Below are 26,059 nucleotides of genomic sequence, written 5' to 3'. Positions count from 1 at the left end.
CCACGTGATCACTTTTTCCCCAAAGGACAGAGATATTCCAATGATTCTATTACATCAGGTTCTTTGGTGAACAGTAAATCTAACCTTGCTGGTGTGTCCTCACCTCGAAACCGTGTCTCTTCTTTGACCCACTGCGTCATCACATTATTCATTATTATATTTAATAACATAGTACCCCACGAATCCTCGCCGCCTCCCGAGTACCATTCCTCCCAGTTCACCTCTTTACAATTAAAGTCACCCACCAAAATTATATTATTGCTTTTCTCAATTATTTTTTGCAAGTAGCTAGCCATATCTGACAACAACTCATGGTATTCGTCATCCTTCCATGCTCGTCTTTGGGGAACATACACTACCGCCATATCTCTCTTAACATTCTCTCCAGTTTCTAATTTCATATATATCACTTCAGCCCTGCCTTCTCCCATTTCCACAGTATCTACATTTATGTTGTTCTTCACTGCTATCATCACTCCTCCTCCCTTTTTTTCTTTTCTGTCTTTTCTCCACAGTTTGTATTTACCATCTCCCAAATGAACATCAATATCTTCTCTTAATTTGGTCTCTACAAAGCACATGACATCAGGTTCATGTTCTCTCAAGAAATCATTAATTTCGATCCTTGTCGATATGAAACCATCAACATTAGTATATATCACCTTCAAATTATTTTTGACATTATTAATACCCTCTTCTCTCCTACTCTCTGTCCGTACCACTTCCTCAACTTCTGATCTTTCACAACCATCCCCCTAATTTCCTTCACTTCTAATTCCTTAAAAAACATTACCTTACTTTCAAATCAAATACTCTCCAAAAAAAAGTATTACGTTCTTCCTCTGTCCTCTTATCATTTTTTTCCTTACTTCTTCCTTTAATGATTTTAAAGCTTCTCTTTCTTCTTCATTCAGATCTTTTCTTATTATAATATTTTCCATCCCCGCCTCTTTGCTTAATTTCCAGGTCACTTTAAGTATCTCATTTATTACACTTTCTGATGTAAACTTGACTCTCATTGGTCTTGTTTCCCCTTTCTTATAAGGCCCTATCCTCCTTACTTCCTCAATTTCTTTTACCCACTTGTTTCCTTCGGGGTCAATCTTGCCTAATATTCCTCTCTCACCATGTTCGTGTCTCTCTCGAGTCTTGCGAACCTAACCTTTCTTCCTCTCTTCCCTGTTTCCAAATACTATCACACATCTGTTCCTTTCTACAGTTTCTCTCACTATTTTCTCTTTTTCTTCAGTATTTTCACTACATTTTCTTCCATTTCTTTCTTGTTCATTTCCCTTTCTTCCTGGATGATCTCTCTTAAGCTGACCACTTCTTTCTGTTCTTCTTCTACGTGTGCCCACTTTGCCTTGTGTTCTTCTAGTACATTACTCACCTTCTCCGTTTTATTAGTACTCTCTTCAAGTTTCCTCCTCAGTTCAACATTCTCCCTCTTCAAATTCTTAATCTCTTCATTGGCTGTTTCGTTGGACTGGATTAGACTCTGTATGGTGGTTTCCGTATTTCCTGACACATCCTTTATCACTAGATTCTCTACTTTTTTTTCGAGTTCACTAATCCTCATAATTAATGTTTTCACTAGGTCCATGACATTAGTATTAGCATCAAATCCTTGAAATTCCATTCCCTCATTGTTTACATTTTCGGCCATCTTTAACGTACCGATCAAGTACCTAAACAGCTGTTACCAATAAGCCACAAACATTCATGTATACTATTGCCAACAAATCTTTACATTTTTGGTAGTCTACCAACTTTCATTATTTTAAATTTAAAGAAAGACCCTAGGAGACAGGACAGACAAAATTCCTGAAACTACTCAAGGTCAGGAGCGATGCCTTGGACGTCCTCTCTCTCCGGCTGTTCGTGTGTGTGTGTGTGTGTACACAGTTCCCACTACATTATTTCACTTCTGCATCTGCTCCATCTACACTTCCTGTTATGTTTTTCTTTAACCTTTTCCCATTTCACCTGGCTTTTGTTTCTTAAGTTTTGGGACAACACATTCCCTTTGCTGTGTAAAACCAAACTCAACAAACATATAATATAGCCATTCCCATTCATCAATTTTTCAATAACTTTCATCTATAAAGCTGCATAAATGTTAACTGATTCACCTGACCTAATAATTAAAGTTTTTAGTCCAAATTTTGCTCAGATTATTTAGGTGACAATAAATTCTCTTACAACATTTGAGCTTTCTGGCTACACTGCTGTACACTCTTTTGTCTGGGGTGGTGGAAACCTCTTTTGTCTAAAGAATATTGAAAAAAAAAAAAAAAAAAAATGATAACAATAATATGGGATTCCTAAGGAATTCATTAGCATTCAACACAGGTTTGCACCTATACAATTACTAGAACTGTGACAGCACTTTTATACAATACAAACTTCATCTGCACATGTGGCAGCAACTAAACCTATCATGACTTTAGGTAAGGGTCTGAATAAAGAGGCTGCTAGAGGTTGAGCAGTATGGAAAGCCTTCATGGAGTGATGAAGACTGACACATGAAAGCATGTTGGAACCTTTATAAAGGAATGAACGAACATCTATCTCAAGATTACAGCTTCTTGAAAAGAGGCAGAGGGAGCAGAGGCAGAACAAATAAGACATGGGATGAAGCCCTGCTTGGAGACCTCTAGGATATAGGATTGAATAAGGAAATGGCTCAAGATGACAACACAGGAGCAGCTGCCATCAAGTGAAAATACTTACACATACTACATTTCTTTTACATTAACCTGGCCAAAATTTGTTTTCTTTTGCAGCTCCATGAAAGAATAAAATAATGCTAACACTCTATATTCCTTCTATAGCACTGCTGTGCGACTAGCATCATAGTCCTATGTTAATACTCTGCTTTAACTCTTTGGGGTTGGGGATTGTTTATAAAATCAAACGTCAGGAGCAGGCATTTTTTGCAAAAAATGGGTGATTTATTAAACCTATCAGAAAAATCCTTACACCCAGCAAAGTATAACTCTTTAGCTTTAAAATGAAGGGCACTGCAATGTCCGATGACGATTATTTATGACAGAGCAGTGGCTGACAACATAAGAGTGTTTAAACATTCTGGAACTGGAACCGATGTCCCCATGACACATGTTCCAGAATGGGGACTGACCTTTAGGGGTTAGGATGGAGAATGGCATAATTAGGCTATGTTAAAGTAAAAAGAGTACAGCAAGGTCAATGGTCTCTAAATACAAAAGATACACGATGAAATGAAACACAGGGAGACAGCATACCTTAAATGAAAGTTTTCGTTTGGACTGTGGCTGGAGAGAAATGATGACAATATTCAGTAAGGTGATGGCAGAGATAATGGCAACAGCTATGATGGCTCCAGCATTCCCAGCCGCTAAATCACTCTGCAGCACCACCAAGAGCATAGCCACCAAAGTCACCAAAACACCTGCGTTGTACAAAGTAATAAAATGAATTGACAAGTTTTAGAATAAAACCCTACATTTGTGAGCCCTAGGAATGTAGCACAACCTAGCTGGGGTTCTTGCCAAGCCCATCCCATGGCCTTAGGTGACTAGATTCACTCAGCAGAACGAGAACTTCGATGTGACAAGAATCATCTGCAGGGCGCTTTATCTGTGTAACCTGCTGTTAGCCACCAAAGATCTGTACCACGTACAGTACAGTACTTCACTGGATAGTGTCTATCACCGACAGTTCTGTTCAGCAACCAGTATCCATTTAATTGAATACCAGTCCACAGGTAGGTATGAGGATGTGTGAAGGAGGGTGGGAGAACAGGCAGAGAACAGGGCAATGTGAGATGCTACATTCCTAGGGCTCACAAATTGAGGGTTTTATCTAAAACCAGCCAATTTAAGAGTCCCATAGGAATTTGGCGTCTTGTAACTATGAATATCCACCTGCAGGAAGAGGTTTACATGGACTCTGATAATTGACCATATAAAGATTTTTTTTTTTTTTTTTTTTTTTTTCCCAGAACACCATCTGTGGTATATCATTTGTGGTGGATGGGGCACACATCATCCACTCACTCAATGTAGAGTGATGCCATATGAGCTCTACACTGAGTGACAAGCCAAATGGTTTCCTGTACCCAGGAAACAATTTACAACACTGGGTGGTAACCATATAACTGGAGTTTCTGAATGGGTTAAGTATCCCTGATTCCCCTATCCAAAATCACTTAACCATGGCAGTCGTTTCAGAAAGCCTCAGAGGGCCCAATACTTGCCAAGGGCCCCAACCAAACAGGCAGATTCGCATGGCCATGTGGAATGTGAGAGGTGTGAATGAGGAGAGCAAGAGGGTGGAAGTGTTGAATGTGTCCAAGAGTGCGAGATATGCTGTGATGGCATTGTGTGAAACAAAGATGAAAGGGTGCGAAGTGGAGGAGTGGGAAGGTGTGAAATGTGTAAGATTGGGAATGAATGGGCGAGGAAGATGCAAGGAAGGAGTTGCTTTGTTGATGAATGAGGTGTGACAAAGTGAAGTGACAGACTACAAATGTGTCAGCTCGAGGTGTATGTATGTCAAGTTCAAGTTTGAGAACATGAAAGTGGCAGTGATTGTAGCATATGCACCCACCACGTGAGGACAGGAGTGAGAGAGAGAAAGACAGATTTTGGGATGAGCTGGATGAAGTAGTGGGAGAAATGCCCAAGAGCAACAAGGTGATCAAAATGGGGGATATGAATGGAAGAGTAGGCACTGGTCCTGAGGAAGACATAATGGGTTGTTATGGAGTACCAGGAGAAAATGATAATGGGAAGCGACTAAATGATATGTGTCAGGAGAGGAGGTTGTGCATTTGTAACTCGTATTTCAAACACAAAGATACACATAAATGTACATGGTACAAAGGAAACAGGGATCGTGTTGAAAGAGGCCTGATTGATTACGTGCTCGCAGAGAGGTCAATGATGGGAATGGCTGTTGATACGAGGGCTGTGAGAGGACGATGTGGAGGTCTGTCGGATTATATGATTGTGGTATGCAAGATCAAGCTGAGAGGAGTGAGGTGGATCAGGAGAGAGAGGAGCAATCAGGGAGAAAGACTGAAAGTTGAGAAGCTGAGGATCAAAGAAATGCAGATGATTATAGGACCAAAGTAGAGGAGGAGTTAGAATCAGTGAACTTGAATGAAATGGATCTGGACAGCCTGTGGAATGCATATAGGGATTGCTTAGTGAGGAATGCTAAACTGTGTGTGGTGTGGCAAGAGTAACACCAAAGAAGAAAGGTATAGCACGGTGGAATGAGGAGGTTAAGAGAGCTGTGGAGGAAATGAGGAAGAAGTGGCTAAAGTGGTTACAGGATAGGGGTTTAGTTGAAAAAAGAACTGGGTATTTTGAGAGCAAGAAGCATGTAAACAGTCTATTGAAGAGGAAAAAGAAAAATGAATGAGAACAACTCTGAAAATAGGAGGTTATTTTGGAAAGAGATGTGGAAATGTAGAAGTGAAAGCAGAAAGAAATGTGATGGAGTGAAGGCTGTAGGTGGTAGATTATTAACCCATGGGGATGAAGTAAGGACCAGATGGAAAGAAAATTTTGAAAGCCTGATGAATAGGAATAGAGAGAGCAGAGTGGCTGTAAACATGATTGGTTTTGGGGGTGTGCAGAGAAGGAATGCAGTGCCAGGAGACATGAGAGTGTTGTGAAGCAGCTGAAAAAAGGGAAAGCAGCCGGGGTTGATGAGGTGTATGCAGAGATATTTAAGTGTAGTGGAGAAAGTGGAATGAAATGCTTGTTGGAGAAACGTAAGAAGGCATGGATGAGTGAAATTGTGCCTACAGAGTGGAAAAAGGCTGTGATTGTACCCCTGTACTAAAATAAAGGTAAGCGAAGTGAGTGCAAGAATTATCATGGCATAAGTTTATTGAGTGTGGTAGGGAAGGTATATGGAAGAGAAAGTAAGAGAGATATCAGAAGTCCTATTGAGTGATGAACAATGTGGCTTTAGGAGTGGCAAAGGATGTGTGGATCAAATATTTGCAGTGAGACAGATAGCAGAGAAGGCTTCTGAGAAAGGCCATAAGGTGTTTGTGGCATTCATGTATCTGGAAAAAGCATATGACAAACTAGACAGAGAGGGATTGTGGAAAGTTTTGTGCATGTACGGTGCTGTCAAAAGTTTTAATGATGGTAGCGAAGCATGTGTAAGGGTTAATGGGCATGTAAGTGAATGGTTCACTATCGGTGTGGGCACGCGACAAGGTTGTTCAATATATATATATATATATATATATATATATATGGATGAGGTGATGAGGAAAGTAAATACATGAGTAATAGAGAGATGGATGGCATTGGTAATGAATGGTGATGGATGGAATATCTCAAATTTGTTGTATGCTGATGATGCAGTACTTCTAGCAAGTACCAGACAAGAACTTGGTAGGCAAGTGCAGAGTTTTGCTGATGTCTGTGAGCACTGTGCCTTGAGAGTAAATGTAGAAAAGAGTAAAGTGATGGTTACTGAGAGAGAAGGTGACTCCCACTGTGATGTTACAGTGCATGGAGACAGACTGGAATTGGTGAGAGAGTTCAAATACCTGGGTACAGTGACAGAAAAGAGAGGAAAAGAGAGTGCAAAAGAAGTTGAAAGTAGAGTGACACAAGGAAAAATAGTAGCTGGTGCAATGAAGGCCTTGATAAGAAATTGAGGCTTGAGTGTTGCAGCTGCACGAGGCTTACATGAGGGAGTGTTAGTGCCAACTTTAACATATGGATGTGAGACTATGGTGTGGCATGAAAATGAAAAGTCAAGAGTAAGAGCAGTTGAGATGGGACTGCTGAGGAATGTATGTGGAGTACAGAGGGTGGATAGGATACGAAATGATGTGATTCCTGAAAGATGTGGAGTGGGGAAGTCGGTGGACACCAGAATCAAAGAGAATGTACCGAGATGGTAAGGTCAAGTGGAGAGAATGGATAACGACAGAGTGGTGGAAAAAGTATATCTGAGCGAATTTGAAGGAGGGAGGAGGTGAGGTAGGCCAAGGAGAAGCTGGAGAGATATGGTGGATGAGTGTGTGAGGAAGAGAGGTTTGGAAGTCAGTGAAGCTAGGGAACTGACAAGAGATCGAGCTGGCTGGATGAATGTTGAGGAGTAGTGCATGATAAGGGATTTGGCACCCCTTTTAACGTGGCTGCATCCTGACTGACTCAATCGGATACGTCTATGTGAAGCTACAGAACGTGGTGAATGTTTTCGGTGTATCTGATAAAGCCAGGATTCTGTGGGCTTGAATGATGAGTGAATGGAATTGTGGCCCATTGAATTGGGCAAATTTGGGCTGTCTGGACATTGCTACCCCTCATCCTGCCCTTGGGTGAGAAAGGAGGTCCGGATGATGACGATGATGATGATATACCATCTGTACTATAATCTTACCCACCCATCGTCTCATGCAAATTTCCAAAACCTTACATACAGGAGGGGATGAAAAAAGATAAGATTGCACCTTGTTTATGTAGTATCCTTGGATATATGTAAATTCAGGAATTATGGTGTTGGAAAATAAAATAAAATGCGGTAAATGGGGATGCTCACCATCCACTCACTCGATGTAGTGCTGCTTTGGGTGTCTGCCCTTTCTTCTCTTCCTTCCTTCCTCTTCTGTCTTTCTTTCCTTCATTCTTTCCTCTTCCTTCTGCCTATGGGTGACTTTACACTCCCTCTCCTCTCTTTCTTTCCTTCACTCTTTCCTCTTCCTTCTGCCTGTGGGTGATTCTACACTGGGTGACAAGCCAAATGGTTTCCTGTACACCAAGAATCCATTTACTATGCTGGGTGGTAACCATATAACCAAATTTTGGTGCCTGGTGGTTTAGTGGGTAATTAAGGCGCTCCAATCGGATGGAGCCTGTGCAGGTTTATATCTAAGGGGTGGTTGGGGTTTATTGCTCACATAATGCCACTCAGGGATGAGTGAGGCTGGTCACTCTCACCTTAAATGTCAGGACCAATTGGCCTAACCCCGAGCTCCTCTGCTTCTCATGGGGCGGCATAGGATTGGATGATGGATGGATGGATAAAAATAAAATATCCAATCGTTTGTGGATTTGAAATCCTAAACACAAAGATTAATGGTGAAGCAACAATAAAGCTCATCCTGTAGTCTAGACTATTTATTAACCTCTAAGCTATGCATTTCTTATTCAATAAAAAATTAAAGACAAACAAGTACAGAAAATTACTGACAAGGTTTAATACTGCTCCAGGACCAAAAAGAATTCACCAGAAAATGTTAAAGAACATAACAGGGATCTTACTGACGATGCACTGAACCTGATGCCATGCAGACTTAAGCTGAAATAGATGAACTTAGGCAAAACTTTAAAAATTTATTTGGAGAGGCCCAAAGATACTTGTCAATGAAGTCTTCTGTAGAAAACGTCTACGAAATAAACTGAGAGTAAATTTACAAACATCATGGGTTTGTAGTGGCAGCAGGAGCAGCCAAGGAAATACAGTAACTCTGCATAAAACTGTAATTTGGAAATTTGATATGTGGTACATTTTCTGAAATTTGGGCCATATCCATGATGTATCAGAGTGCAAAGGCTGAATAGTCTACATATAAGCATGGAGAATTTGTAAATGACAGAGGGAATGGGAAATGGTACCTTCTCATAGGGATGGGATCGAGTTTGGTTATGTTCGAAATGTTTTCGATTTTTTCTCATGAAGCCCAGGTGGCGAAAAATGGTCCCTGCTGATAAATAAGCTTCAATGCACATATGGAATGGAGACCTGCATGTCACAGGTAACTCAAGAGACCCTTGCACTAGATGCTAATGCTGTTAAAAACACAGCCTTATACATGAGCAAAAATTCATCAGCGACTGAGGGGTTGAGCTGGTGATGTGGAAGCAAGCATATCTAAGAAAATGTCTGTCCCACAAGGAAACCCAACTCTTGGAAGAGACGACGAAATGGCATGAAAGAATCCAACAATGAACCATACCAGAAGCAGGGGGAGGGGGATGGACTGGAAGAATGATGAAATATTGTGAGCAACCCATGCCATGCAGGGCCCTTGTGCATGTGTAGCCAGGGGGTACACAGCATAAGGAACACACCCCAAACCCCCAAACACTCAAATACACCACTAACCCATATGGGAGACACCAAAGAGAAGATAGAGAACTAGGTAAATGAGGTTGAAGCAGCAAAAATTCACTGGATGGAGAAGGAGTGAACAGAAAAGGAGGCTACACGGAAAGAAACACGTATGAAAAGAACTAAAAAGGAGAAAACAGCCAGAACAACAACTTACACTCATACCTTGGAGACTCCATTCCAAAAGGAGAGGGGGTGTCTGCCATGGTAAATACAGAGAAAGGAACAAAGGAAAAAAAAACAGGCTGTCCAGCCACAGTGGTCCACATGACCGATAAACCTACTGAGAACAGATACCAGCTGACAAACATGATAGAAGGTGCTAGACACCGCCAGGGGGAGTACTGTACCGTACAAGGTATAAGTATCTGTCGGTTAACAGGAGGAGGTTACACAAGTAAATGTGCCTTCCAGTCAGTGTTTCTTGTTCTGTGGAGTGAATTTAGTCATCCTGGGCCATGGGGGTGGGATTGGCAAGAATCCTAGCTACAAGGCACTACATTTCAATGGGACTCATAAATAAATACACTGATGTTCATCATCATCACCAACATGTTTCTTCCCACCTATGGATGGGGAAGGTGAGATTCAAAGCAAAAAGAAAGATAAAACATTAAAGTGCAAGTACTATCATCATCATGACGTGAATTGGGCCAGACACTCATTCCCACATCTTTCAAGCCCGTAGAATCTTTGCTCCACCACACAGGTTTAACCACCTGCACACTTTTTTTTTTAATATATATATTTTCCATCTATCTATTATCATACACATCATTTCAAGGGGAGAAAAAATTTGTATGATAATCCTCACTGACTTTCCATCTATACATGATCAGGCACACAATCTTAAGAGTCAGTCCATACATGGTAGCTGAGCCAGTGAAAACACTTCATTCAGCCCTTGTCATATCTCATTACTATTCTTTCTCTCTTCAGTCAAAGCCTCCACTACTCAAGTGATTACCATCAGAACACCTGCATGGTACAAGGGGAAAAAGTCTCTATTATGCTCTTTACTTACCCCTTCTCTAAGATGAAATCCTGTGTGCTATACTCTTGTTACCAGCAGACTAATTTGTACAGCCAAGGAAAGTTAAAAGGTCATGAATAAGTTTATGATTTTTACATTCATCTCCTGGTGGTAGGTAGTGGTGATCATCATCCACTCCCCTGAAGTAGTGCCACTTGTTCTTCCTTCACTTTTATCATTCTATTTCTTTGTCTTCTCACCTCTCTTCTACTTCTACCTTTCCCTCCTGTCACTTTTTATTACTCTTCTTTATACTTCTGTGGCTGTACACTGAGTGACAAGCCTAATGGTTTCCTGTAACCCGGGAAACCATTTACAATGCTGGATGGTAATCATTTAGCTAAAGCACAGGGTGATGTGGAGCCAGTTAAGGTGCCCTGTTAACTGGGTGGGGAGATGCAAATGTGGCATCCATCCAGGAACCAAACTTCCACACTATTCCTCATGCCTCACTATGATGATGTGCTGCCAGCCACAGGGGAACATTGGTTCATTGCACAGGATGGTCATGCAAGAGCAGCTGCTTGCTTGTAATGTAAGCCAAGATTTTGAAGGTTTGAATCATTTTTAATGTCTGTGAGGCCCATTTCACTAAGTATGCTGTTTAATATTTTTCATAGTTTTTTGCTTTCTCTTTCTTTTTTTTCTTCTTTTCTATCCTATCTACCCTTCCCTCCCATGTGAGACTGAGATAATGACAATGAAAATGGCAAAATCACAGATTACAACAATGGCAAAGACACCTACAACAAGGATAATGAAGGTAAAAATCAATACTGGAACACTGAAAGTATAGAGGTGCTGACTTGTTTTTTTTTTTCTTCTTTTTTTATTTATGCAAGCAAGAAGGAACCAAAGGCCAGGAACATGAAAACTGTTCCCTCCAAGAAAAACTAAAAACAAGATAACAATGAGCCAAATTCAAGATCCGTTTATTTCGAGACGTCTGGACTCATTGCATTTGAAAGACAGGAGATCACAGGCAACAGAAAATACAGACAGAGAGAAACAGATCCACAGCTGACCTGTAGCATACATGAAGGACTGGGAGTAACAGTTAACTCTTGCATTAGAGAGTTGGACAGAAATGGGATGAGATTTGTTGCTAGGCGAGTGCCACATGCCTGCCGCAGTGGTTGACGGATGCAAGCGGACAATTCAGGGAAGCAGTGACCATTGAAGCAGCAACAGAAATGAGATAAAGATGAAACAGTGCGGTGAACAGACAGGTTGAACGGAGTCAGTGAGAGAAGGAGAGCTACGCTCCTCATGGGGCAACATAGGATTGAACGATGAATGAATGAATGAATGATTGATATAAAATCTGTGTTTTTGATGCATTAAAAACAAGAAAATTTTTACCCCAATCAGAGATAAGAGCCAAGTCAGACATTAGGTGTGCCACAGCCTCATCCCTTGTTTGTTGAAGTAACTGCAGATGGACGTTGCAGGAAGTGAATGGAAATGTGAAGGGCGGAGTCATCAGCATATGAGAAGACAGGGTCAGATGTACAGCTTAGCAGGTCACTGATGAATAAAAAGAAGAGAGTTGGTGATAGGACAGAGCCCTGTGGAACACCACTATTGATAGCTGTAGGAGAAGAAGGATGGACGTCTACAACAGCGGCTACAGAATGACCAGAAAGGGAGCTATAGATGAAGGCATAGGCAGAAGGATAGAAGCCATAAGAGGGCAGTTTGGAAATTAATGATTTATGCCAGACTCGATCAAAAGCCTTTGAGATGCCAAGTGCAATGGCAAAGCTTTCGCCAAAGTCCTGAATGGAGGATGACCAGGAGTCTGAAAGGTAGGCGAGAAGATCACCAGTGAAGCGTCCCTGAGAGAACCCATACTGACGATCAGAAAGAAGATTGTGATAGGAAAGATGTTTTAAAAATTTTTTGGTTAAGAGGAGACTCGAAAACTTTTGAAACACAGGATGTTAATGCAATTGGGCAATAATTAGAGGGTTGGGAATGGTCACCCTCTTTGGGACAGGCTGAATGAGAGCAAACTTCCAGCATGAATGAAAGATGCAAGTTGCTAGACAATGGCAAAAGAATTTACCTAGGCAGGGTGTGAGTAAAATTCTTGAGGACAACAGGAGGGACCCCATCAGACCCATATGCCTTGTTATTACTGAGGCCAGTGATGGTTGATAATACAATTGAAGAAATTTTAATGTCAGCCATGAGGACGTCAGAGGGAGTAGTTATGGAGGAACAGCACTGGGATCATCTAAGGTTGAATTGGAGGAGAAAGTCTGAGTGAATAGTTCTGCTTTATCAGTAAATGAAATAGCTACCGAGATATCAGAGTGGAAAAGAGGAAGGAAGAATGATGAGGTAAAGTTGTTAGAAAAGTTTTTGTCAAGGTACTAGGAGGCACGGGAGGAATTTGAGCTGGAGAGTTCACAGCATTTAGCATGAATGAAATTATTATTAGCAGAGCAAAGAACAGACTATGCACGATTCCAGGCAGAAACATAAGAGAGATGAGATTCAGGACTGGGCTGGCTCTGGTACCTTTTGAAGGCCTTCTCCTTGTTGTGGACAGCATCAGAATAAGTGTGATTAAACCAAGTTTTTTTTTTTGCATTAGTCATGTGCTTTCCACTGCTCGGTTTATATTTCTAATGTAAACAATATGACCTCACACCAGTACAAAATAAAATTTCTAAGTCGCCAGAGCTGACTTATGAACCATCTCAAAGTCACAATGGGTAGAAATATTGGATGACAGGAATAACATTTCTGATTATTTAGATTTTTTTTTTTTTTGTTAGCTTTTTTTTTTTACCCAACTGAGTCAGCAATTGCAAAATGCAAATGAGAAAATTTCACGGGCTTGAAACCCCCTAAATTAATTTTCTATTAAATCTAATACACTTATGTGCAGCTTACAGAATGTTAATGTTGCATATGACACAAGTGACGCAGTGAGGTCTGTGGGATCACTCAGACGACGGGTATTGAACAGCTGCCTAACATAATCCCTGTATGAATACTGGGAGCCTTTGTCTGCAGCTTTCTGAGACATGTGCTTGAATTCTGCATCCTCATCATCAGCAAATCTGTAGAGAAGTTCATTCTATATTATGATCAAGGACATGTAAGAAAAAAGAAAAAAATACTGTAAAGGGTACACATACTATGGTATAAATCTACCATACTAGTTATTGTGCAAAATTCTTAAGCAAATGCACTAAAATGTGGAAACTACTCACCACTAACAAGTATTAGAAAATGGTACACAGACAGTAACTGTACCATACTCAGTACAAGTTGCAATATTTAAATTCTATCTTCAATGGCACCGAAAATACAAAGCTACTTTGGAAAGAGATGTAAAAATACATAAGTGGACATGGAAAAAAAGCATACAAATGTGAGGTATGAGACTGGAAGAACACTAACAAATGGAAATGAGAGAATGGGCACACAGAAAGAATATCTGAAAGAGTAATGAATGGCAACAACGGGAAAAAAGAGAGGGTAATATGATTGGTTCTAGTGGTGCTTAAGTGGTTACTTGACACAAAGAGTTACAGTATTAAACAAGATCACAAAGGGGAAGCCAAACCCTAATATCTGGCCCAAATATTGAAGCACATGATGAAAAATACAAGTCCGACTATTCTACCTCATAGTACAGTGAAAAGCAGTCAAACTATTTCCTGTTCTCCCAGGGGTTTTGAAAGTAAGCATCAGGAGTCCATGAATGTTGGTGCGCATCAGGGGTCAGTCTTGGAACTTGAAGCCCTTTCACGTGACTTCAGAAATGGACTCTCATGGGAGATGTTGTATGCTGATGATTTTGTGTTGGTTGCAGAGAATGAAAGGGAGGCAGAGGAAAGATTCAGGAAGTGGGGAGATGGTATGGGGTGCAAGGGCTTAAGAGTAAATTCATATAAAACAAGAATGATGGAGTCCAGGGCTAGGGGTGGTACTGTCAAAGAAGAGGGAGAGTGGCCATGTGCGATTTGTCACAAGGGCATGGGAAATAATTCCATCTTGTGCAGTGTTTGTGATAAGTGGGTGCATGAGAGATGTAGTGGTATTAGAGGTAGACTGCGAGACAATGCTGATTTCATGTGTGCAGTGTGTCAGAGAGAGCAGGTGGATACTGCCAGGCATGAAGGACTGAACTTACTGGTAAGAGTCTTGAGTGTATGGAAGAGTTTTGTTATTTGGGAGACATGTTATGTGCTGGAGGTGGGGCAGGAGCTAACTCTGTGGCTAGAGTGAGGAGTAGTTGGAAGAAGTTCAGGGAGCTGTTGCCTCTCCTGATATTGAGAGGCCTCTCCCTCTGTGTTAAGGGATCTTTGTAAGTGGCATGTGTTAGGAGTGTAAGGCTGTATGGTGGTGAGACCTTGGCAGTGAAGGAAGAGGATATTCACAGACTCAAATGTACTGAAATGGCAATGATTAGGTGGATGTGCAGTGCATCCTTGAGTGCAAGGCCTGGGGCGGGGGGGCTAGGTTTACGATGGAAGAGGTAAGAGGTAGGATGGAACTAGAGTGTATTGGTGCTATGATGAGGGAAGGCAGAATGAGATGGTCTGGGCATGTGGAGAAGATGGGGAATGATAACTGGATGTAGGAAGTGAGAAGTCTTAATGTTGGGGGTAGGGTAGTGAGAGGCAGACTGAAAAAGGTCTGGGATGAGGTCATTTAGCGTGACCTCAGGGTTAAGGGACTAAATAGGGAAGCATCCAGAGATTGAGCAGCATGGAGAACCACCATTAGGTGACCAAGGCCAACCCATGCAAGCATGTTGGAGCCTTCAAAAAATGAAAATGAAAACATCATAAATAAATGGCTTTCCTACATCTTCACTGGCACCCTCAGTTTTGATAAGTCCCTCTAGAAGTTGGGGTACCATGAGGATCCTGATGGCCCTGTTATTTAATAAGTACAGTCCATTCTATGTACCTACAATCTCCTGTTCATTTTAAATTCTACATAACTACAATATTCTATTTGCTTTTGATTGGCTTAAAAACTGCCATCTCTTCATCTTTAATGCTAAACTGTTACAAATGACTAACACTAAAATGTGGTGCTAATTACTGTATGAAGAAGTGGTACGAAAGGATGTAAAGCCAAAATAATGTCTTGTGGTGTCATTAAATTATATGAAATATATTGCAAGAGTGAAAATCTCCACCAAGCTACAGTGGATGAACTACAATCATGAAATCAATAAAGCAAAAATGATATATGATGATACATTTACCAATTTATACCATCATCATCATCCTGACTTCTTTTTTCCTGTCCAAGGATGGGGTGTTGCAGCATGCAGAAAACAAAGTAGGAGAAAACATGTAGGATGAACTAATTAAAAGCATGCCCAATGAAACAGGCACCACACTCATTCACTCACCATTCAAACCTCTACAATCCTGACTCCACCTCATAGGCATGACCATCTGCACATACTACTGTATTTTTCATATTACCTGTTGGATAAGGTCAATCTGGCAACAGTCAAGTTAAATAGGGGTGTCAAACCCTTGTCATGTTCTCCACCTTACACAGTGTATCCAACCAACTCAACTCTTGTCAGTTCCCGAGCCTCATCAACCATCATATCTCTCTTTCTCACAAACTAGTTTACCACACCAGTCCATGATTTTATTCTTGGTCTACCATGCCTCCTCTCACCCTCAAACTCTCTCACATCAATCCTTTTCACCATTCTATTAACATTCTCTCCAAGCTCCCATATCATTTAAGACCAATCCCTTCAACCTTACTGTCAACAAACTTCATTACTCCACATCTTTCACAAATCACATTCCACACATATTCCTCAAAAACCCAATTTCCATTGCTCTTACTCTTGACTTTTTATTTTCATAACACACCAGCTCCATACTCATATGTTAATCAGGAAACTACAATACTTTCATACAATCCTCTTGCAGCCTCCACACTAAGACCCCTGTTCATATCAAGGCCTTCATAGCACCAGCTACTTTCCTCCCCAGCACTTCTCTACTTTTCACTTTGGAAAGCAGTGTAACACAGGAAGGAAATTGGCTGGTGCTATAAATAATGTGAAATAAAAATAACATGATACAGACACATCTGAATAATAACTGCCAATTACATAAATAAATTTAATAACCTTCACAAAACATAAAAAAGGCAAAGAAAATGAAAAAAAGAGCAAAGCAGGATTAATACCAAAGCCAATTACATAAATAAATTCAAAAATTTCTACACAAAAAGCACAAAAAAATGAGAAACAAAAGCACAGGAGGATTAATATCAATACAGAAATAATAAGATGGTACAGTACTGTGCAGATTAAATTTGGAGAAATAATGCATCATAGAATTTATTTCATGGCTTATTTTAAAAGGAAGCAAGTGAACTGCAAAATATGCGAATTTCATTAACATACATGATCACAAAAAATGATTGGTATACCGTACAGCAGGGTTTCAGTACTCACGTGCTTCGAAGCAGTGTGTACTCTGAAGTTCCTTCACATATCTCCACATCTGAGAACCTGCGGCACCACACAGACAAGCTCAAAACCCACGTACAGTAGTTGGACAAAATACACACGATCATATATACAGTACAACACCTGATCAACTGCTAGGCAGAAGCATAGCATAACAGGGACACAAGCTATGTAGAGTTTTCATAGGACAAATATGTATCTATACACAGAAATGTATCAACCACTTCCTGAAAATCCATAAAACAAACAAACACACACACACACACACACACACACACACACACACGCGTGAAACACAGTACAGAGCAGATGTGTCACTGCGCTCTGCACAGCTGCATCAGATACCTATGTGTATCCAAATATGAGTCAAGCTCGGTACTAAGCTAAATTATAGATGATTGTTGATCAAATAAAAGCAAAAAAGTGCAGTCCAAAGAAAGTATATCAAATAATCAGAGCCCTAAGGAATTTGCGGCGTTAAATGAGAGACAGGTGCTATGTCGGGTAAACAGATGAGCACCGGGTAAATTCCAACATTGACAACGGAGAAGCTAAAATGTAAGTAGAAAGTATATTTCCATAAGATGGCATACTTTCAAGAAGTGCATCTAGGTAAGAGGAAGGGAAATGGTAAAAAACAAAATAATGACTACACAAACCTTGTGTAAAAGGTTACATTTAAAAAATTCGCAAAGTGAATAAACTGGAGGAAACTTTCAAACTGGAACTGGATGAAATAAGGAAGGAACTGAACCAACAAAAGGAAAAAAGGTAAGGAACTGGTAAAGAAATTAAACAGAAAAGATGCAACAACATGTGAGCTACAAGCTGAGGTTGACATTCTGAGGAAGAAAATGAATGAAATGGGAAATACAGTACTCACCCATGAAAGAGTTTTGAAGGAGTACAATAATGATAAAGACATAATTAGACAAGCAGGTAATCTGACAAAGCAGAGCAGAGACACTGATGAGAAGGTAACTCAGGCAAATGAAATGATAAGAAATTACACAGAGGAAATACAAAATACATGGGCAGAAGCAGCCAAAGCAGCTCAAGATCTAAAAAACAAGGCTGATGCAAAAGACATGACAAGAGAGGTGAAAGGCATCGTAAGGCAGAACCCAAGGCTGATAAAGGAAACAGCTGGGATTAACAAATCTATAGTTATCACTAGTAAAGATGAAGAAGAAATTAGCAAAATCACCGGAGATAACAAGGAGACAGTAAATATAATGAACATATTGAAAGTAGTAACAGAGAAAATCTGTGCAAAAGCTGTAGAGGAATTTAAGAGATTTGGGAAATATGAGAGAAACAAGTCAAGGCTCCTCAAAGTAACCTTCCAAAGTGTGAAGACTGTAGATGAGGTATTAAAAAATGCTAACAAACTTAGGGAATTAAGGAGTACAAAGAAGTGTGGATAAAAAGGTGCCTAACTTATGAGGAATGGGGATTACTGAGAAGCAAAAAGAAAGAATGATGCAAGATCAGATGAAGAGAGAAGCAAATATTTTTTACAAAGTAGTAGGACTGCAAGTAAAAAAAAATGGCAAATAAACCGCAAGGACTAAATAGAAGCAAGATAGTACACTCAACCAATGTCAAATATATGAACAATATGGCTAAGTTGATGTACTCAAATGTTGATGGAATGGTATCCAAATTATTAGAGATAAATGAGTATATCACAGAAAATGTGCCTCATATTATTTGTCTAACAGAAACAAAATTAACCCCAAGGATATCAAACGACTCTTTAAATTTGGACGAGTACAAAACTTGGCGAAGAGAGAGATATATATAAAAAAGAGGAATTATGATACCAACAAAGAAAAGACTCCAAATAAAAGAGACAGAAACAGACATACCCTCATAAGAAGAATTAGTTGCAGTAGAGATTAGTACATCAGAAGGGATAATAGTTGTGGCAAATTTATATATGCCACCCAGGACAAACATATGAATATGAAGACCTGGCAGAAAAGACAATCCAGAGTTTAAGAACCCTACTATGCAGAATGGAAGAAAACTCTGAAAGAACTATACTAACGGGAGATTTTAACAGAAATATAAACTGGAATACTCTAGATGTAAAAAGCCATGGAAGTTGTTGGGATCAAAAGCTCTTGGATCTTATACAGGATTTTTTTCTAACACAACATGTAAGGAAGAACACCAGGAAAAGAGGACCAGAAGACCCCTCATTATTAGATCTCATATTTATTGGGCAAGGAAATGAAATTGACAGTATAATCAGCAAAAGCAACCATTCAGGAAGAGACTGACGAAGTGTTTAGGCTAGGAAAGACGAGGAAGGAGGGTTGAGGCCATTTAAAGTTTAAGTCTCAGGTAATGGTAAGTGAAATCATCAAAAGAACATGGAAGTTACCAGACAAAGAGGGGTTCAGGGATGCTTGGACAAGGAGAGATACAAATGAGGAAGAAAGAGCTAAAATAAAGGAGTTAGTAAGGGAAGCCAAGGCAAAAAACAAACAGAGAACAGAGGAAGAAAAGACAGTGTTCTATTGGACAGTTATAGATCACAAATTGGGGAAGTGATACCGACAGAGAGAGGGAGAGAAGAGGGAATAGAAAACAACAAAAAAAGGCTTGAAAGTGGCATATACTAATGTTGATGGTTTAATATTGGCAAGGTTAGAAATCAATGATTCCTTGAGGGTACATGAACCAGATGTTATGTGCTTTGCAGAGACCAAGTTAAGAGAGGTTATTGATATCCATTTAGGAGATGGTAAATACAAACTGTGGAGAAGAGACAGAAAAGAAAAAATGGGAGGAGGAGTAATGATAGCAGAAGAACAACATAAATGTGGATACTGTGGAAATGGGAGAGGGTAGGGCTCAAAAGATAAATATGAAATTAGAAACTGGAGAGAATGGCAAGAGAGACACGGCAGTAGTATATGTTCCCCCTAAGACAAGGGCATGGAATGATCATGAATACCAGATGTTGTTGTCAGACATGGTTAGTTAACCACAGAAAGTGGCTGAGAAATGCAACAACATAATTCTGATGGGTGATTTTAATTGTAAAGAGGTGACCTGGGAGGAATGGGACTCTGGAAGCAGTGAAGGTTCATGGGGGAATATATATTTAAATATAGCAATGAATAATGTAATGACCCAGTGGGTCAAACAAGAGACAAGATTCAGAGGTGATGACACACCAGCAAGACTACATTTACTGCTAACCAAAGAACCTGATGTAATTGAATCTTTGAAGTATCTGTGTCCTACAGGAAAAAGTGATCATGTGGTCACTGAGTTCGAGATGATAACAGTGAATGTGGTGCCAAGAGATGAGCTTTAGAGGCAGGAAAGATACAACTTTGGGAAAGCAAATTTTACAGGATTAAGAAAATTCTTCAAAAATGGGTATTGGAGAAAATTCAGAGAAACGAGAGAGATAAAGAGAAAGTGGGATATCTTTCTAGACCTCTATAACTCGGGAGTGGAAAAATATGTGCCAAAGAGTAAGTGGGAAAGAAAACAGGAAAAAGGATTGGTTTAAGAGAAGGTGCATAATAGCAAAAAAAAGAGAGGGACATTGCATGGAACAACTGGAGAAAGACAGGTAATAATAGAACAAATGAAGGATACAGAAGAACTTGAAATGAATATACAAGAATATGTAAACAGGAAGAAAGGAACTTTGAAATACAGTAGGTATAACTGACAAATGTAAGGACGAACCCAAATTGTTTTATAGATCTGTCAATGGCGAATTGAAACAAAAGGAAGGAATTACCAAACTGACAGTAGAAGGAGAGGTCTACAAAGATGAGGCAATGCAAGCTGAAATAATGAACAAATGTTTCCAACTGATTTTCACTAAAGAAAGGGATTTTGTGGAGGGGGAGAGAGTGACTAGAAATGCAGTGATAAAAGACACAAAAATGGAATTGCAGGAAGGGTATAAATTACTGAAAACTCAAGATGTAAGGAATACCCCAGGACTGGACGGAATCTCTAATTGGGTACTGAAGGAAAGCACAGAACAACTGGCGGATATGATTCACAGTTTAATTGTGTTCTCTGGAAGATGGGAAAGTGCCTTGGGAATGGAAGAGGGCAAATGTGGCACCAATTTATAAGGGAAGAAATAAGGAAGAACCCCTGAATTATAGACCAGTGTCCCTGACCAGCATGATCACAAAATTGTGCGAGAGAATCCTGATAGACAGATATGAACATTTTGGCTGAAAGTCACTTTGGATTCAGAAGTGGAAGGTCATATGCTTCCAACTTGTTGAGCTTTTACTCAAGAGCAAAAGATGTGCTACAGGAGAGAGAGGGTTGGGTGGATTGTGTGTATTTAGATTTGGAGAAAGCCTTTGACAAGGTACTCTACAAGTGACTAATGTGGAAACTGGAGCACATAAGAGGACTGAAGGGAGACCTCCTTGAGTGGATGAAAGACTTTTTGAGAGACAAACAAATGAGGACAGTAATATAGGACAGGATGTATGGATGGAGGGAAGTAACAAGTGGAGTTCCCCCGGGCCCGGTGTTAGCGCCGGTAATGTTCCTGATTTACGTAAACGATATGGTGGAAAGAATGAACAGTTATGCAAGTCTATTTGTTGATGATGCAAAGATCTTGAGGAAAGTAGAAGTTGAGGAAGACTGTAAAATGCTGTAGGAGGACTTGGATAGGATTCATGATTGGAGCCGGATGGGGGAAATGAAATTCAACGCAAAAAAAATGCAAAATATTGGAAATGGGTAAAAGTACCATGAGGCCATCACTGAATTATTTGATGGGTAATGAACCAACCACAAAACTGAGAAAAGAAAATGATTTGGGAGTGCTGGTCCAGGATAGTTTGTCACCTGAAAAACACAGTAACATGACAGTTAGAGAAACGTATAAACTCTTGACTAACATAAGAATAGCAGTTCATTAAATGGATGAGGAGATGATGAAAAAATTGATAGTGGGCATGATTCCTCCTGGTTGGAATATGCAGCATTAGTGTGGTCTCCACACAAAAAGAAAGATATAAACAAGATCAAGAGAATACAAAGAACAGCAACCAAGATGGTCCCTAGCCTGGCAGATGTCGTACAGAGAGAGGCTGGAAAAGCTGGTTCTGCCTTCCTTAGAAAAAAGGAGAGAGAGGGGCGACAAGATTGCTGTGTTCAGGGCCATCATGGAAGTAGATAAAACTGACAGAGAAGATCTGTTTGTATGGGACATGGAATGAAACTGAAAAAGCCAAGCTGCTTGAAGGATATCAAGAAATATAGTTATCCATATAAATGCACAGACCTGTGGAACAACCTGGACAAAGAGGTCGTCCAGTCTAAAAACTTAAACGAGTTCAAAGCAAAATCTGACTTACTGAGAAACAGAGACAGGACCCCACTGCATAGCTCATTTCCTGCATATCACAACTAGGTAAATACCACTAGGTAAACACACACACACACACACACACACACACACACACACACACACACACACCACTCGCTGGCTCAGTGGTAACGTTCTCTCTGGCCATCTGGAAGATGGGAGTTTACGCCTCACTCAGGTTGCAAAAAATTTCACTGATGAAGTGGGTGGTTGTGTCCCCCTTGAGCAAGGGGATGGGTGTATGCATGTGTGAAGGTCACAGCCTTGCCCTTAGATCGGACTATATGAGCTCTCAGCTCCCTTCTGGGAGGGTAAAAGCTGACGATCACAACCATCAAGTGATCCTGACTGACCCGGTAAATTACACATATATACACAGTATATTCATATGCAAATTGAAATGTTCTATACAGGAATCACCAACATGCATACATTAAAAGGAAACAAAATTTCTGTAGTGTATTTAAAATGAAATTATCAAACAGAGATAGTTATTAAAAATAGTAATTAAAAAGTCAACCTAATATTCACCAAGTTCAGTTAAAATGTATTTTTCTAGTTTCCTGGACCTTCAGTAACATAAAAAGTTTTACAGTGCCTATGGGGAAAGCTGTGCTGCCTCTTAGTGATGGCTAGCACCGAATTTTTTTCAACTTCCATGTATTTATTTATGTATTAGTTCCCGCACAAACAATAATCACCACACATTTTGACTTACTCAGGGTGAAAAACTATTCAAGCAGCCACTGACAGAAAAATGGAAAGACTAAAACTGTCTTTGATGCTCAGTAAAATGACAATAAAACTTTTAGTACACCAGTAATACTATGCCAAGGCAATACAACAGTACACTTCTAAGAATGAGACTGCTTGATAAGTAAATACAATAGACAGAATTTTCCTTATGAAGCAAACTACATTGCTATTCACCAAAATTCATTGCAAAACAATATGGGTGAAGTGTCCAATAATGCCATATCCTCAACAAAGGAGCTCAGAGGACACAATGCAACAACAACTGTATACCTTGGAACTCCCAAAAGTTGTGTGAACATTAAACCAAAATGTCAATAAATGTGCTTAAACATTACTTAACCCACTGAATCCAGGTGATCCTTTTTACTTCACTCTTGCTGCTGCCAGACAATTTTACTCAGCTTAAGAAAGGTCTCATACTGAAGCATCTTACCATCCAAGCTATTCAGACACCTACAAAGGTAACAGAAGCTCTCAGGGCACAGTAAGATGGTGCAACAGTAACATACCCCCTGAAGACCACAAATTGTGGAACATAGTAACAGCAGTAACATTTTACAAGCATAACTGATACATGCACATCCGGAACACAACCACATGTAAATAATAAATACAGCCAATCCCCCTCCAACACAAGGATTATGTTCTTCAAAAGAAGTGTAAGAGGGAAATTGGAGTCTATGAGCTAACTAGGCTTGGTGGGAATAGCAATAATTTCTGCAAGTACCAGGAAGTTGGGACACATGAAGTTCCAAATATATCATTATTTCAATCATCATTGTTCAAATCATCCTTTACAACATCACTGACATTCATTGCTCTGATACAAAGAGGATGGTATTGTAAACAGATGAATATGCAAAATATATAGGTTTGTGGATGAGTCCTCTGTGGACTCAGCACCAACAATCTACCGGAATGTGGTAATAACTTCATAATGATGTGCATTTTTCAGGGTCACTCATGATGCATTGTTGATTCTATTACAGCGCAGTACTCCTTACCACCTTCCTGCTGGTGTTAGACTTTAAACTTGTCTAATACTGTACAGACACTATTTACTCTAGCTTTAGCACATTTTTTTCCTGTGTTCCTGATGGGGCAACAAAGGATTAGGTTATGGATAGATGGATGAGTCTCTTTTGCCTTTTGATTCAACTGCTCATTCCAGAGCTTTAAATTTAGGTACTATGATAAACAACAAGAGTAAGCCTTACTTTTCATATGTTTAACCTCTATGAATGTGCGATGATGACTGACGCAGCACTAAGAAAGTAAAACAATGTGTGTATCAGTGTTGTCAAGTCCTCACTACTCATATACATCAGGGATCTTCTCCATGATACTACAACTTTTTCAATTCAGTTGGTAACTGTTTAACTGGGATAAATTCACAAATCAATTCCAGAGCAAACAGTGGAGGTTTAACAGGCAATGCTTCTGCAATTAACTGTGGACTCAATGGCAAAAAGAACATAAAAAATGGGTCTTTATAATGGGAACTTATTGTATGCTGCTTTTTACTGTGCTGTGGAAAAAGTGTGGCATTTACCAGCAACTCTGTATAAAACTGTGGTTTGAAACCCTGTACTGAAGGAGTGTGAACTGTATGGGTACTGTACATCAAATAATGCTCAATGAATTCTTTTTCCAAAATTAAGCCGAGAATCTACCAACCTGAGAAGCATGACACACACAGCCACAATTGTATATGCCATAAGTGTTCCAATGCTCATCATATCCACCAGCGACTCCAGGTCAAATATCATGGCCATGGAACCTGAGAAGGGAGGCTGATAGTTAGAGATTATGTCAAATTTACTTTTCATATGACACCACAATCGAAGAGAGTGTACTGAGATGGTATGGTCATGTGGAGTGAATGGATAACAATAGAGTGGTGAAAGAGGTATATCTGAGTGAATCTGAAGGAGGGAGAAGGCAAGGTAGGCCAAGGAGACGATGGAGAGATATGGTGGATCAGTGTGTGAGGAAGAGAGGTTTGGAAGTTGGTGAGGCTAGGGAACTGACAAGAGATCAAGCTGGCTGGATGAATGTTGTGAGGAGAAGTGCATGACCAGGGATTTGGCACCCCTTTTCAACGTCGCAGCATCCGGATTGACTCAATCGGATATGTTTATGTGAAGCTACAGATCATGGTGAATGTTTTTGGCGTATCTAATAGAGCCACTATTCCGGGGGTTTGAATGATGAGTGAATGGAAGCATGGCCCATTGGACTGGGCAGATTTAGGCTGTCTGGACAATGCTACTCCTCACCCTGCCCTTGGGTGGGAAAGGAGGTCCAGATGATGATGATGATGATGATGATAATCCCTGTAGCAAAGAATAGATTTTTATATATACAGAATGGTGAAAATTGACATTCCACTCTCCTGTGGCATACTTCTGAGCAGGAAGTCACTCCCTGACATAAAGAGCTTCTTATACCCCTTACATTTTAAACCATCAGCTTTAACAGCTGCTTACGAAGCTTATTCATCATCATCATCATCATCATCATCATCATCATCATCATCATCATCAACTTTATTCCCACCTATGGTAGGATCCAGACACAAAGAAAGGGAAAGCATAAAAGCGGAAAATCTATCAACAGCATACCTAATGAAATGGGCCACACAGTCATTCATCATCGTTCACATTCTGGATCCTGGCTCCACTACACAGACATCTGTGCATTTTTCATCTGCACTGGTAAGTGAAGAATTTATATACATAATGATAACTCATCTGAACATGAGTAAAGCATGTGGTAAAGGAAATAACCAGCAGGATTTGAAAGTATTTGAGATGCCTTTCAACAACGGCTGTATTGGTCAAATGTATTCCTCTAAGAAAGACAATGCACACAGAGATTGCTTACTTAGGAATGCTAATGCAGTGTGTGTTTTGGCAAGAGGAACAACAAAGAAGAAAGGTACAGCATGGTGGGATGAAGAGTTTAAGAGAGAAGTGAAGAAAAAGAAGAGGAAGTGGCTAGACTGGTTACAGGATTACAGGACAGGGGTTCAAATGAAATAATAACTGAATATATTGGGAGCAACAAGCATGTAATTAGACTAATGAATAGGAACAACAAGGAGTTAATGATGATCCTGGAAGAAAAATGAATGCAAATTACTCCGAAAACAGCAAGTTATTCTGGAAAGAAGTACAGAAATGGAGAAGTGACAGCAGAACGAACTGTGAAAGTGTAAAGGATGTAAGTGGATGATTATTAACCCATGGGGATGAAGTAAGGACCAAATGGA

The 26,059-nt window shown here is 40.0% G+C and overlaps 1 protein-coding gene across 1 annotated transcript in view; it reads right to left on the bottom strand.

Annotated features, from left to right (window-relative positions):
- LOC145395006 (high affinity cationic amino acid transporter 1-like) overlaps nt 1–26,059 on the bottom strand; it is a 116,995-nt gene that overhangs the window by 15,806 nt on the left and 75,130 nt on the right. The window contains exons 9-12 of the mRNA XM_080268751.1: nt 24,463–24,565; nt 16,635–16,691; nt 13,073–13,242; nt 3,267–3,433 (exon numbers count right to left, since the gene is read on the bottom strand). Of these exons, the coding sequence (XP_080124877.1) occupies nt 3,267–3,433; nt 13,073–13,242; nt 16,635–16,691; nt 24,463–24,565 (497 nt within the window). The remainder of the gene's footprint in view (nt 1–3,266; nt 3,434–13,072; nt 13,243–16,634; nt 16,692–24,462; nt 24,566–26,059) is intronic.

The sequence above is a fragment of the Coenobita brevimanus genome, chromosome 29 (assembly GCF_032717465.1).
Source record: "Coenobita brevimanus isolate Jiangsu-jjx chromosome 29, ASM3271746v2, whole genome shotgun sequence".
NCBI classification, from domain to species: domain Eukaryota; kingdom Metazoa; phylum Arthropoda; class Malacostraca; order Decapoda; family Coenobitidae; genus Coenobita; species Coenobita brevimanus.
Note: the sequence above shows the minus strand (reverse complement) of the source record. Positions and strands in the feature narration are given on the sequence as shown.